General features: G+C 41.5%; 1 protein-coding gene across 1 annotated transcript in view; it reads right to left on the bottom strand.

Moving 5' to 3' along the window:
• Positions 1–8436: 8436 nt before the first annotated feature.
• Positions 8437–15805, bottom strand: part of LOC110538507 (ubiquitin carboxyl-terminal hydrolase 43) — a 94376-nt gene continuing 87007 nt past the window's right edge. The window contains exons 12-15 of the mRNA XM_036938592.1: positions 14624–15023; positions 14236–14394; positions 13190–13360; positions 8437–12958 (exon numbers count right to left, since the gene is read on the bottom strand). Of these exons, the coding sequence (XP_036794487.1) occupies positions 11775–12958; positions 13190–13360; positions 14236–14394; positions 14624–15023 (1914 nt within the window). The 3' untranslated portion in view covers positions 8437–11774. The remainder of the gene's footprint in view (positions 12959–13189; positions 13361–14235; positions 14395–14623; positions 15024–15805) is intronic.

Raw genomic sequence — 15805 nt, 5'->3', positions numbered from 1 at the left:
ATTATCAGGTTATGTAAACTGTGTTCTAATACTCAACGTAGAAGGATTTGTCTTCATGTACAGTATATGAAAGTGATGCTATAAAAATGATTATTTCAGGTTATCAAGCTCACTGTGACTGACAAATCACTGCCTATTACTGTGATTAAAAAGAGCATATGAAACACTGTTTTTCATGAGGCCTACCTGTGCGCCTTTCTTTAAGAACCTCTGTTTAAACACCTCTCCTGTCCTTGATCCATTCCAGCCATTTGCGGATCTTTTCAGTGTCCATGTGAAAGAAAGAAGCTATTGAAATTCTACATTTTGAAAAATTTATGTAAAACCATGTGAGAAGAAAATGTACAAACTAAAGGGTGTTCAATATAGAAGGGTTGTCAGTGGACATTCTGAACCTTGTTTGAAGTCACCAGGTCACATGACCAAGGAGCTATTGAAATTCTACATATTGAAAAATGAATGTAAACCATGTGAGATGAAAATGGACAAACTAAAGGGTGTGCAATGTGTAGGCCCACTGAGTGGACATTCTGAACCGTGTTTGAAGTCCCCAGGTCACATAACCAAAGAGCTATTGAAATTCTACATTTGGAAAAATTCATGTAAAAACGTGTGAGATGAAAATTGACAAATTAAAGGGTGTGCAATATAGAAGAGTAGTCAGTGAACATTCTGAACGTTGATTGAAGTAAGTATGTCACATGACCAAGGAGCTATTGAAATTTGAATGTAAAAAAAAAAGTTTGTACTTTTCACGCTCCCTAACTAATTAAACTAGGAATACAAGACGCTGCTCACATTTACACATTAGCTTTGGAAAGCAAATTAACGTCTAAATCGTGAAAATAAGACCTGTGCAATGTTGTGCTAAATTTTTCCAACATCATGACACTTATTTGGAGTCTGTGGCTCAAGTGGTTTGAAAGCGCGAATATCCGTTGAATATCGAACTTGAAACTGTCTTTACCTCGGTGACCGAGCGAGGAGATTTATACTAACGTTACTATATGTACTTACTGGTGGCACAGACGCTGTTTCATCCTTTCCTACGCTGAAATTACCCTTGCCTAACGATTGCGTCTGAAGCTGGGCTTGTAACACAGCTATCCTCGCCGTAAGGCGATCGTTCTCCTGTATATTATGAATACAGCGACTGCAATTAGAAGGTATCATGTTAATGTTACTACTTAGCTTCGGCTGTTGGAAGTCCCGACGAACCATGTGCAGATAAAGCGTCCGGAGTGAAAAAGTTGAATGAAAAAAAAGTTGAGTGAGGGAAAAACTAAAAATATATACAGTAATTAAAAAGTAAAAACCGTAAAGTTGTCAGGTAGCAAAGTAAGGCTGGCAACAACATGACAGGGTTAACGTGCAATGTATGTAGTATGTTGAGTGTGTACAGTATCTATTTTGTACACAGCAGTGCTGTGTTTATAAGACACTTTTCCCTACAGGGACATTCAACTTCATCCTATTAATCCTATCCTATCATGCTCCCATGAAGGCACTGTGAATACAGGGACTTTGTACTAGTATTCAGTAGGCAATTGAACTGTAGGCTATTAGTAACAATGTGAACTTTTATAAAAGGATGTCAGCCCACAGTTATCAATAACGCTATTTTGCAGTTCTGTTTAAAGTGGTAACAATTTGTATTTTTTTTTCTTTGATGATAATCACATTTGACAGATTTCCACTTCAGTTCAATGTGTTAAAACAGGTTTATTTGTAGATATGTGATATTCTGTGATTCTGTCATCGGTCCGTCCAGTCAGTGATCTGAGATGCAGGGAAATCACACATTGTCGTAATGTAATCTATGTCTATACTGGGACCTGTGTGATGACTGTGATCATTGAGAAAGTTGTGATGTATTATTGTGTGCTGTCTTTGAATGGGATTTTGACGTCAACTAATATGTTGTCCTTAGTAATTTTGTAATATTGAATATGTGCAGCCTGGCTATTACCATGTAATGTCTGTGATCACCAAGGAAACCACTGTTGTTATCTTTGGGAAAATAATGTTTTCATGCACCATACAGTGTTGAATGACTGCAATTGATCCAAAGAGATTTCTAGATGTCACAATAAAGAACTAAAGCATGAGACGTAAGAAAAACCAATGCAATACAGTAGCAGCAGAACTGTCTGTGCTAGAGTGCATTTTGTGTATTTGTGAAGAGCTCTTATTCTCAGAGAAGGGGGAGCACACATAAAAGAGGAAAAAGCATTCTGTCCAAACAAAGCAATATTTTACCTGATGGCTGCTGTAGAAGAGAGGCAGGTTATCTGCTGGTAATCTTGGAAAATGGCAAAGTTATAACTGGGCTGGAAATGAACCATTTGTAAGGTAGTAATGGCTTGCTTTAGAAGGAGGAAAATGCAATATTGAACTCTGCCGCTCTCAAACCCATACACCCATACATTACTATTGTTATTACATTCCCAGGAAAATTGGATTCCCTTCCAACATTGTCCAGAAATAAAGTACCTGAATTGGTGTTCAATCAAATATATTTAGTACTAATTTGACAATAATGTGCACTTGTGTGTATGTGTGAGGAGTAAAATGAAGGAAAAAACAATCAAAATACGAAGGGAATCCAATTTTTGACCCCGCTTTACCAACTCATTAGTGGTATTAAAATTGATTCTGGTTCACTTCTCATTTATGGAACCACAACACTGCACCAGGGTACAAATGTATTAATAATGAACATCAAGTATTTAATTTCACTCAGTAACTCAAAATGGCCATTACCAAAGGAAAAACCCAGATGAAAGCAATATCTTACTGCAATGCACATAAGTGCTTTTGGAATTAAGCGCTGTCCTATTATAGGCTGCAGAAATAGTGAAATAGAAATTGTGTGTGTTTTTTTTTTTTAAACATACTGTAAATAAAAATCACACAGAGAGCGTTGGTGAACGGCCTTCATTTCCATTTTTCCATTAGAGTAATCATTTACATTTCCAGTCATTTACATTGACGCCATATATACCTTAAATAACAACCTCACATCTGTCTGTTGTAGGTGGGTATTATTAACTGCTTTATGAACGTTGAATGCTGTAGGTGGGTATTATTAACTGCTTTATGAACGTTGAATGCTGTAGGTGGGTATTATTAACTGCTTTATGAACGTTGAATGCTGTAGGTGGGTATTATTAACTGCTTTATGGACGTTGAATGCTTTAGGTGGGTATTATTAACTGCTTTATGGACGTTGAATGTTGTAGGTGGGTATTATTAACTGCTTTATGAACGTTGAGTGCTGTAGGTGGGTATTATTAACTGCTTTATGGACGTTGAATGCTGTAGGTGGGTATTATTAACTGCTTTATGGACGTTGAATGCTGTAGGTGGGTATTATTAACTGCTTTATGGACGTTGAATGTTGTAGGTGGGTATTATTAACTGCTTTATTGACGTTGAATGCTGTAGGTGGGTATTATTAACTGCTTTATGAACGTTGAATGCTGTAGGTGGGTATTATTAACTGCTTTATGGGCGTTGAATGCTGTAGGTGGTTATTACCTGCTTTATGGACATTGCATGCTGTAGGTGGGTATTATTCAGTTACATTGGGTAGATAATTTATGGCGAAATAAGACTTTCTACACAAAATCACATAGGCTATGTAACATGTTCCTGGAATCCTTTCAAACCAACTCTTCAGGCTCCATTATCATGGACTAGGGCTACAGTCGGCTGAACAATGCCTGGAAAGATTAATATGTCCACCCCAAACCAAGCAATGTTCAGTTTACTCCCTGCGTAATAGCCTTTTATTATACCCTATTTCAACTCTCACTCACTCACGTACTCACTCACTCACCCACTCACTCACTCACTCACTCACTATCTAACTCACTCACTCACTCACTCACTCACTCACTCACTCACTCACTCACACTCACTCACTCACACACACACTCACTCACACACTCCTTCACACAGTGTCAGAGGCCAGACAATATGCAGAGCCCACTCTATCCTGTATCAACAAAAAAGATTGAGTATGTGTGGTTTACGCGTATGTGTGGTTTATTTGTCTTCTATTTTTGGGTTGTTCTCCATTAATTGTTCAATAGATACATTGTATAACTACCCCCATTACATTTAATCTTTCATCATCATTGCTAATTGGATTTCAGTAAAACCTGCAATGAGTCACAAACAGAAACAATGTTAAACATAGTAAACATTCTTACATTTTGTTTTGGGTAACACTGTCTATGAGCCACCTGTTTTGTAATGCATGATGCATTCTAGGTAATAATAGCTGGGGTGGTTTGATAATAGTGAAATTGAAGACCTAATTAACTATCTGATGTCCAACTATACATCTGATGTCCAACTCAGACAGGCTTGGTAAGTGATGCAATTTGCATGTTATACATTCAGTACATGAGGTGGAACTGCACATTTCAATCCAGTGCTGCCAAGACAAATGTTTTCCATTATTCTTTTTTTATTGGTGTGCCTCCAGATCACATCTTTCTCAATATTAGGAAGGTGTTCCTAATGTTTTGTACTCAGTGTATATTATCTAGTTATTTTCACTCATTAATTACTGCCTCAATCAAAACACAATAAAATGCAACTTTTTGACTCTTATGAGCTGAGTAGTTAAATCACTTCACAAAACAGAAGGAATGTGCATAGTCCACCAGGCATATAGATAACTTCTGGTTGGAGTGCTTGTTAACTGATAGGCCCGGACTAGTCAAATGCTTTAATTAAAAACCTCCTCGTTGTGGTTTGAAATGTCCGTTATTTTGAAAAGGGTGATAAAAGCAAGAGCAGAATGTAGAATGTTTCACCTGACATTTCATTGCACTAGGGATAACAAGGAGAGTCTGTATTAAAAATAAACAGAGAGGACCACACAGTTCAAACATGTAAGGTAAATACACGTTTACTGATTAGATTTAGACATGTATAGCTGGTCTAAACTCAGCCTTTGTCAATCCATACAAACACTTCATAAACACACAATGTTTTTTGAACATACTGTATAGTAAGGCCCGAATTCCAGTCCCCACATCCTTTATGCTCCAAACCATTCATGTTCTGTTCCAATTGTCTGAAATTGAAGATCTAATTCACTATCTGATATCCAAATATGCATCTGATGTCCAACACAGACAGGCATGCTAAGTGATGCAATTTGCATGTTATATAAATGGGGCGGAACTGCACATTTCAATCCAGTGCTGCCAAGCCAAACTTTTTTATTTTTGATAATGTTTTTGTGTGCCTCAAGATCTCAGATTTCTGCCATGGAATATATGAAGCATAACTAGTAGTATCTGTACTTTATACATGTACTGTATGTCATTTATATACATGGTTGAACAGAACATTTGTATTTACAATTTCTGCTATTGTTCAGATAACAACAGTAAGCATATATCATTAAAGGTTGAAAAAGCTTGCAGGACTTTAACCTCTCCACATGAATTCACTGCCCCCCACCCCTCCCCACACACCCCCTAACTAAAGGAGCACATGCCTCAGTAGCTCAGAGTGATTACATCCTGTAGGTGGTGCTTCTGACAAACAACAGACTTGGAATGTTTCCCCATGTTTAGATAAGACACAGCAGAGTGTCTAACGCCTGCTCTGGGGAATGGACTAAACTAATTGTGTGTATCAGCGGGAAACTAGTGAAGACAGAAACTTAGGTGCCTTGAGTAGTGTATAAATGTTTTATTTTACAAAATGTTTACATTCTGTCACAACTTAATAAAAAAACATGTTTCCCATCTCAAGACGTTAAATAACACATATTTAGTAAGTGCCTATTAATGCCAAATAAAGTAACCGGGTTAACGACGTCATCTTAAATCATCCATAAATCCCATTGTGACAGAGTGAAGGGAAGCTTGTTATGTGCAGCAGGGAGGGGCAATTTAATGCAGCCTTAAAATATATACAGTATACATATTGTTAAAACATTTCTAGCCTGTCTGTGGGTAACAAGCTTGACATGTTATGCACGACCCATTCAGTTTTCCACCACGTCAAATTGCGGTGCTCCCTATCATTTCAATTCCAGCGATTGATTCAGCCCTTATTCACTTGAACAAAGACTCTTCAAAAAGGAATCTTCAGCCAAATTTTAATGAAAGCAAAATGATTACAGAGTTATTTAAACTGCACTGCTGCTCCAATCAATATTAAGGCTGCTATGATGCAGTTTAAAAAAGAGATTGGTTCATATTTGAGTTGTATAGTAGTGCCACTAAGTGTTAGTGGCACTGCAGAATGCCATCAAGTAACCCATTACAGCTGTGTTTTCTTTACTGGAGAAGTAATTACATCTTGCAGGCTACTGAGCGCAGCACAAAGAAAGAGGGGACTGAAGATATCAATAGCTTTTATTCTTCAAAACATAAACATCACATCAGCCAAGAGAATGGGTCATCCATAAAGCTGCTGAACACAACATACACAACACAACCCAACAACCCTTCAGTGTGATCAAGTATACTGGTATGACTGACTTTATGAATTTTATTAGTAGAGTCTGTACTTTACCATCACTTTAATGTGCCAACACATTAGAGATTACATGAAAAGGAAAATGTATACATTTTGTATTGTGTGATAATAGAATATGTTGAGGTCATCGGTTAAAGCTAGAATCCTTAGATGCTACATCCATTTTTGAACTTATAATGTGTAAATGCCTCATGAGCTTAGTTCAACTGACGAACCCAAAAGTGTGTTAAAAAAAAGTATAAGGTAACAAACACTGTATAGCCTCAAAACATGGTTCATACTCCAATTTTGATATCATGGATGGTCAGTCCTTACATTCATAGCTCAGTCTATGAATTTGAGCGTGGTTATATTTCTCCAGGTCCTTCACTCAGCTTTGTTAGCAAAACAGAAGTAGAGTGGCCGCTTTGTTATTGTTTCAATGAAGGATTCTAGCTTTAAGTGCATAAAGCTACTGCAAATGGCACAGCCTTTCAACTGCCCCATTTCAGTGTCAGGCGTGTAGATTGAGAAATACATACGCCTTTGCATTTTAATTATAAATGTTGTAAACAATCATAAAGCTTGGCAATATGCCAGAGAAATTACGCTTTGATTGAAGCCATGAAAAAGACTCCAAAATGACAGATGTTGGGATGTCAGTCTAAAATGTAATAAGCGCACAAAGAAAGCGTACAATAACAAGTTGATGATTAACAAACACTACCATTTGGACAACCAACAGGGTGAAAGGAAAAAAGTGATATAGTATCTTGTTGATGCATTTTTCTTTGCATGTCTCAGGTAAAGTGCTTTGTACAGTACAATGACACATGCAATTGAATATCTCCTCGTTTGTATTATGATATAATAAAGAGAGTAGTTGTGAGAAAAGCTGTGTTTAATTTGCAATTGAAATAAATTCCAGTATGGTAATAAGCAGATACAATATATATGTTAAGTTCACAATTAAAGTCCACTTGTGCTTTATCCTGACGTTGCTCTCTAATCAGAAGCATACATTATCTGATTTGATCATCTGGAGCCTTCATTTGCATAATTACAAATCAGGTATAAAATGTAGACTTTTACAAAAGTTGCATATAAAATATAGTCAACCCATGCCCTCCCAAGGAAAGCATCCTTCATTTAGGGTCACTTCCAAAACAAGTGCTCGTTTTGGTAAACAAAGTGATACAGAAAAGTTAAATAAGGTTGCAGAAACAAAATTGATGAGAACAAGTGAATAAAAAAAAGGCATAACATTTGAGCTAGTGTCATCAGCCTATGTTGATGGTGTAGTGTCATCAGCCTATGTTGATGGTGTAGTGTCATCAGCCTATGTTGATGGTGTAGTGTCATCAGCCTATGTTGATGGTGTGGTGTCATCAGCCTATGTTGATGGTGTAGTGTCATCAGCCTATGTTGATGGTGTGGTGTCATCAGCCTATGTTGATGGTGTAGTGTCATCAGCCTATGTTGATGGTGTAGTGTCATCAGCCTATGTTGATGGTGTAGTGTCATCAGACTATGTTGATGGTGTGGTGTCATCAGCCTATGTTGATGGTGTGGTGTCATCAGCCTATGTTGATGGTGTGGTGTCATCAGCCTATGTTGATGGTGTGGTGTCATCAGCCTATGTTGATGGTGTGGTGTCATCAGCCTATGTTGATGGTGTAGTGTCATCAGACAATGTTGATGGTGTAGTGTCATCAGACAATGTTGATGGTGTAGTGTCATCAGCCTATGTTGATGGTGTAGTGTCATCAGCCTATGTTGATGGTGTAGTGTCATCAGCCTATGTTGATGGTGTAGTGTCATCAGCCTATGTTGATGGTGTAGTGTCATCAGCCTATGTTGATGGTGTAGTGTCATCAGACAATGTTGATGGTGTAGTGTCATCAGCCTATGTTGATGGTGTAGTGTCATCAGCCTATGTTGATGGTGTAGTGTCATCAGCCTATGTTGATGGTGTAGTGTCATCAGACAATGTTGATGGTGTAGTGTCATCAGACAATGTTGATGGTGTAGTGTCATCAGACAATGTTGATGGTGTAGTGTCATCAGCCTATGTTGATGGTGTAGTGTCATCAGCCTATGTTGATGGTGTAGTGTCATCAGCCTATGTTGATGGTGTAGTGTCATCAGACAATGTTGATGGTGTAGTGTCATCAGACAATGTTGATGGTGTAGTGTCATCAGCCTATGTTGATGGTGTAGTGTCATCAGCCTATGTTGATGGTGTAGTGTCATCAGACAATGTTGATGGTGTAGTGTCATCAGACAATGTTGATGGTGTAGTGTCATCAGCCTATGTTGATGGTGTAGTGTCATCAGCCTATGTTGATGGTGTAGTGTCATCAGCCTATGTTGATGGTGTAGTGTCATCAGACAATGTTGATGGTGTAGTGTCATCAGACAATGTTGATGGTGTAGTGTCATCAGCCTATGTTGATAGTGTAGTGTCATCAGCCTATGTTGATGGTGTAGTGTCATCAGACAATGTTGATAGTGTAGTGTCATCAGCCTATGTTGATGGTGTAGTGTCATCAGCCTATGTTGATGGTGTAGTGTCATCAGCCTATGTTGATGGTGTAGTGTCATCAGCCTATGTTGATGGTGTAGTGTCATCAGCCTATGTTGATGGTGTAGTGTCATCAGCCTATGTTGATGGTGTAGTGTCATCAGACAATGTTGATGGTGTAGTGTCATCAGACAATGTTGATGGTGTAGTGTCATCAGCCTATGTTGATGGTGTAGTGTCATCAGCCTATGTTGATGGTGTGGTGTCATCAGCCTATGTTGATGGTGTGGTGTCATCAGCCTATGTTGATGGTGTAGTGTCATCAGACAATGTTGATGGTGTAGTGTCATCAGACAATGTTGATGGTGTAGTGTCATCAGACAATGTTGATGGTGTAGTGTCATCAGCCTATGTTGATGGTGTAGTGTCATCAGACAATGTTGATGGTGTAGTGTCATCAGACAATGTTGATGGTGTAGTGTCATCAGACAATGTTGATGGTGTAGTGTCATCAGACAATGTTGATGGTGTAGTGTCATCAACCAATTTGTCATGATGGTTGATGGTGTAGTGTCATCAACCAATTTGTCATGATGGTTGATGGTGTAGTGTCATCAACCAATTTGTCATGATGGTTGATGGTGTAGTGTCATCAACCAATCCCCATTAGAAGAAGTTATGATGATGCATATGGGGCATCCCATATGGTCCAGTATATTGCATAGCTACTACTGTATGTCTGCTAACACAATCATATGTCCTACACATTAACATTATAGTTTAGGAGAATAGTAAATTATTGTATCATTTCATTGGGATTAAATTCTAGATAATTTCAGATACATGAAGTCAACTCAGTTGATGGCCAGTTGATGGCCTATGCTTCTCATGGGGCGATGGGCCTAAGTAATTAAGTAACTCAGAAATCTAATAGATAAATACATTAACTCTGATAGTATTTTTCCCTTTACAGAAGCACTGTATGCCATTGTGTTGGTAATATTACTTCTACATATGTTCATATACAGTTGATGAAAGCTCAAACACATGTGCTCTACACCCTCCTAACATAAAACACACATCATACGTTTCCATCCATTGTTGCTGGGAAATCTGCACTGACTAGAACATACACAGAATGTGCATATATCTGAATTGGCATGTACCCTATGGCTGACAATTAAAATGCATTACAGCACTCTATACAAAATGATCTTCATGTAATGTAATAGATCGTCATGTATTGTACATTGGAAGCTAAGTCAAGAGATGTTTTGGGTTGAAAATGAATGAAAATCAAGAAATCCCTGCCCCTCTACAGAGGACAACAGCCAGCAGCACCTTCACAGTTGGTATCTTTAAGGGAGTTTGCCATGGCAACAGGGAAGCCGGTTTAATCCCCCCTGGTGAGTTATTGTGAAACACAGGCAGTAACTTTCTCTGGAGCTCAGCAGTGGGGAGATACAGGGAGTGACATTAAAAGCCTTGAAATGGGCTGTCAGTCTGTCCCTGGTGCTCTATAAGGGGCTGACCTAAACCACTGGTGTGAGGAGGTTCCACAACAGTTCACCATCACATAATAGCACCCATCTAAGTTCACACAAGTCAATGTACAAAACTCTCAAGTGGCTCTTTTTGATAATTATTTTCCATTTAGATTTAAAATAGAAAGTCCGGTAAGGTAAGTCCGGTAAGTCCGGTAAGGTCAGGTATTCTTGTATGCTCCACAATGAATCTTAAACTAGATTATCTAGACCTTTTTCAGGGTCCTGATGAATGTTCTGATTGACACAAACTTTGGTTCAAGATCCATTAAATCTATTGTGGAGTATACAGGACCATCACTGTGCTGGAGTACATGGTGTGCAAACTACCCTCTTTTCAACCCAGTATTTCAATCATGTTAGTTACGAACATAAATCACCATTTCATTCCTCTACCCTTACTTCTCCTCTAATCACACACCGTCGTTACCGTACGGTAGTCAGTAACAGGTGTGTAACAACCAGGTTATTACAGTACTTATTTCTTTCAGTTGCCAGTTGCCACTGACAGAAGATGATACATGATGAATATTAGCAATAACATAAGTGTATGAGGTCCCAGCAAACAGTTTGCAGTGGAAGCACAGACAGACAATCATTTAACTGAATCTTTCTGTGCAGGATGTTCCTCCATGGCTACATCAATAGAAAATCAAGGACAGCATACAACCAAGAACGATGCTTGACATGTTTGTGGAATAAATATGATCACAATACAGCAGTTGTACCTCTCCATTGTACACAGTCTGCATAGATTCATGTACACACAAAGACAATACGTCAATAAACATCAGTGTTAACAGAGGGTACATGATGCCCTTCAGAAACAACAGCTCTGCTGGCTATACTACAGAGACCTGGTGACCGTCTGGATGTGATGTGTGTCAATCAATAGCGTGGTTCCAGTGTTCAACAAACAATCATTCTGAACTGTCACAGAGGCACTTACATTAAACAGAAGACTATGACAGACAGTTAACTGTTACGCACTGCATTACTGATTTCAGCTGTTGGCAAAGCCTCCCCTAAGAACCTGTCTTATAGTAACACCGTGACTATTCCTCTGCTCTAGCAGTGGTGGCCAGACTGCTCAGCTCACACTAACATGCTAACCCTGACAGTAGCATTGGCAGAAACTCTAAATAAAGAGACACACAGGCCAGGTAACTCTACTACTGTGGCAGCAGCCAATTAGCCTAGTGGTGCGGAGGGAGTCAGAAGCAGGACTCGGGGACGGGTCTCTGCTGCCTGCCCAGGGAGGTGGTGCTGTAGCGTGCCCGCTGCAGGGCGGCATAGCTGGGCTTGTCTGTGGCCAGGCTGCTGCGGGGGGCCGGGGGAGCTACCTGCCCATTCCTCTGCAGAGAGGCACACCTGCGCAGGGTCAAGTCCAATTTGGTCTGGATGTTACTGGAGCTGTGGGCACGCTTGATGTCAGCAGCAGAGCTGTGACTCCCTGCCCTCCCGTTGACAAGCTGCCCTTTGCTGTGACGGCAGTCACTTCTAGAGGCGCTGTTGGCCCTCTTTTCCTCCAGCGCTACACCGTTCAGGGTCCCATTGGAGAGGGAGAGTTTAGACAAACTACCGTTTGCCACCTTGCTGGTTCGTCCATGGCCATTGGCCCGGACTTCCTCCCCCTTGCTGGTTCGTCCGTGGCCATTTACCCGGACCACCTCCCCCTTGCTAGGTGTACTCTGAGTGTCTTTCTTCAGGAAGCCTGATTTGAAAAAGGACAAGAGGCTGTCGTGGCTCCTTACCTCCTGACCCCTCATCCCCTTCCTCTCCTCAGGCTGTAGACCAGCCTGCAGCACCCCTACCCTGGAGGTCAGCCCTGCTTGGGCCTTGGGTCTCTTCAGTGTGGAGTCCCTACTTGGGGGGGCACTGTGGCTGATGTGGATCCCATCAGTAGAGCCTCTATGAGGGTGATGGTCCAGGGTCCTGCCCTGGTCCTGCCTGAACCTCTTGGAGGACCTCCGGCCCAGTGAGCTGTCATCCTTGGCTTTAGTGATAATACTGAGCCCCAGGCTAGAGCTCCTCTCTACGGTAGGCCTGCTCTGGCCCTCTGGTACTCTTGGGGAGTCGCAGGCCTCAGAGTTGGACCTGTCCATGCAGCTCAGGCTGCTGACACTGGGGGAGCTGCCCAGGTCCCTGTGCCCGCCCTGGGGCGGGGTGGCCACTAGGGTGATGATGGGGTCCTTGGTGCACCGCGGCCTGCGCCCTGACTCCAGGTACTCCACCAGCTCCCCTCGCCTGGGGGCGGAGGGTTTGGGGCGGTCCTTGGAACCAAAGGACCAGCGCAGGGGCAGTACTTTGCTCAGGGTGTCCTTGGTCTTAGTGGGTGACCTCATGCTCACGCTCCTGCCCTGAGTGCCTCGGACAAATGGCTTATTCTCAAACCCATCTGGACCCAGAAGAAAAACAAACACAGTTAGGATTTTCCCTCATATTCCTCCTCTTTTATAATGGTTCATTGATCGACTTATCTACATAATCATCTGCTTTTTAATGATGTCATTATCTCAAAGATATAATCCTCTTTGAGTAACAACTAGAACTTCAGACCAATCAGACCATAGTGGTTTTATTTATTTAGAGACAGACTGGGGAAATGGTGTCCAAATGTGCTACTCACCTGTCTCTGTTTTGAGATGCTCGTCCTCGAACACAGGGAGCTCTGGGGATTCAAGGGTTGGTGTGGGGCCAGGAGGGCCAGAGGTGGACCCCCCAGAGAACAGGCTGTCCCTCTTACTGTCCCGCGTCAGACGGATCAGCCAGTGGTCTGACGTGGAGGAGCTGGTGGAGCCTGTAGAAGTAGAAGAACACTGTTATAGAGAGCAAAGTGTCATCTACTGGACTCTCAACACAGCTAATACATACAAACCTGTCTCCTTTTCCTAGAGGGGGACAGTAGGCGTCCGCATGCTTCCCAGCCGAAACATTCCGGGAAGAGTTTGTGCATATATTACGACAACATTTTGTTAGTTGTTGTTAGTTTGGAAGCCTATGCCCCTTGGTCGGAGATTGGTCAACAGTAAGGATTATTCAATAAACTTTTTCATTGTGAAATAATGCACCAAACATCTTAGTTAGATGTAAAAATGCACAACTAAGATCTCCACTGCAAAAATGTCAAAATGAATGATAGGTTTCTTGAGTTATCTTAGATTAATTCTGACTATTTTGAGGAAGTGTATACTGGCTACAGCGTCTCAAGAGGGACAATTGCCGCTATTGCAGCTTTTTTCTCATTTTTAAGCAAAACTCTTTTAAGGGAGTATGCAATGCACAGACGTTCCCTTTGCCTATCCGGCTTCTGCTAGGAGCAAACCAAACCTAGTATGCCTTTACTGTACCTCAATCCTATGATGGACAACGTCATTACACACTGCCAATCATACACTCTTTTGATTTCAACATTAATGCTTTAAATTAGAAAAATGTCTGGATGCTGTCAGTGAAGTACCATTCATTATTGGGTGATGAAAGCCATCATTTCACCAATAATGGATATCAGAAGCCTTATTTCCATTACATGGACTTACTTTCAACTGAAGACCTCTAAAGGTCAGTATTCTTCAAGAACCAATTGGTATATATCATCTATTGAAATGACACAATAGAATTGCAGGACATATTGCAGACTGTGGCTTAATTAATGGACTTGTCAACACGGCTCACCTCTGAGAGAGGAGCTGGCTGACCATGGAGGGATGGTGTTGCGTCTCTGGTAGAAGAGGATGTAGGCTCCCCGTGTGCACACCTCCCCCTCTGTGACTGGCTCTGCACTGCTGTCATCATACCCATACCACTGGGCGTCCAATGAGTTCCTGCAGAACGCTGCACAGAGACACAGACACCTGTTCAGACATGCACAACAGTGTGTACTTACAGACATACTAAACAAACCACCACCATATCTTTATTATCATCACCATCAAACACATTTTTGGACTGGATCTCACTTCAAGACACCTTGCTGATTAAAGACCACTTTCAATGAGATTGATATTTCATAGAACATTTATAGGATGTGAATATGACAGCCAGACAGTCCCTCCATACAAACCTGTGTAATGTCCCCCGTGCATGCCTCCGTGGTGGTTACATACGGCATAGAGGTCATATAGGAAGTCTGGAGGGGCCACGTCGGGTGGGCAGGGCTGTTTCCAGGCCGGGTGCAGGGGGCCAGGGAGCAGGGGGCCAGGGAGCAGAGGGCCGTGGGGGGGCAGAGGACAGTGGGGGGGCAGCCGGGTGCTCTGACTCCTCTTCACCACATGGGGCGCCATGTCTAGGCCGTCTAGGGGGAAGCGCACCAGCGTGGCCAGCTTGTTGCGGCGCTCGCCCACCTGCCGGAAGCGCTTGAGGTGGAGGATGAGGATGTCAGGCAGCGTCCACAGGCTCATCTTCACCATGCCCTGCTGCAGCTGCTTACAGTGGGGACATTTCCATGCATCGTCTGGGGCCAGCTGGCGGAGAGAGAGAGAGAGAGAGAGAAAAAAAAAATGAAACCTTGTCCCTCAATCAACCCACTGAAATCATTTCATAACACTCTCTTAAGGTGCTACATTGGATTGTTTTACATTTTTGAATTGTAATTTTAGAAAATGTCCATAATATATCTGTCGCTAATATGTTTCGATAATTGATAATGTTTCACAGTATTACTTACCCACCAGTCTTGTGATTGGCTGTGTACTTTTCCCGCCGGAGCGGCAGCTGCTCGACTTTGTGGCTGTATTATCTAGCGAAAATCGCTAATTTCCTGGTTGCAAAAATTCTACACTGTTTTCTCAATTTCAGTTTATGTGAGAAAGCAAGCACTGAATAGTGTAGGGAATCATTGTACCATCTAAATCGCTGTGAAATAACCAAAAAATATTGTTTTTCCAGCAGTTTGAAGCTGGTGGACAATGTTTAAGACATGAAATGTGGTCTGATACAGGTTGCGGTGGTCTTCAGTGATAGCTCTGTGCATGAGACCGTGTCTGTTTCATCAGAACAGTATGTGAAGCCTAATTTATCAGTCACTTTCACAACCTGTTGCTGGGGCGACCGCCTCTGGTACTCTAATCCCTCTGATTAGTGTGCATGAAGAAGAGTGGAGGAAGGAGATGGAGGCAGCTGTATCCAATAACCTTCATGTTCAGTCGAGGATACTAATCTGGTCACGAATGGAGCTAAAGAAAGCTTAGTCATTTGCCTCATGAATGGCAATGAGAAAGGATTCACTCATATCAGAAGTAGACAT

This window comes from Oncorhynchus mykiss, chromosome 12 (genome assembly GCF_013265735.2).
Source record: "Oncorhynchus mykiss isolate Arlee chromosome 12, USDA_OmykA_1.1, whole genome shotgun sequence".
Lineage (NCBI taxonomy): Eukaryota > Metazoa > Chordata > Actinopteri > Salmoniformes > Salmonidae > Oncorhynchus > Oncorhynchus mykiss.
This window is presented reverse-complemented; position numbering and strand designations above follow the sequence as displayed.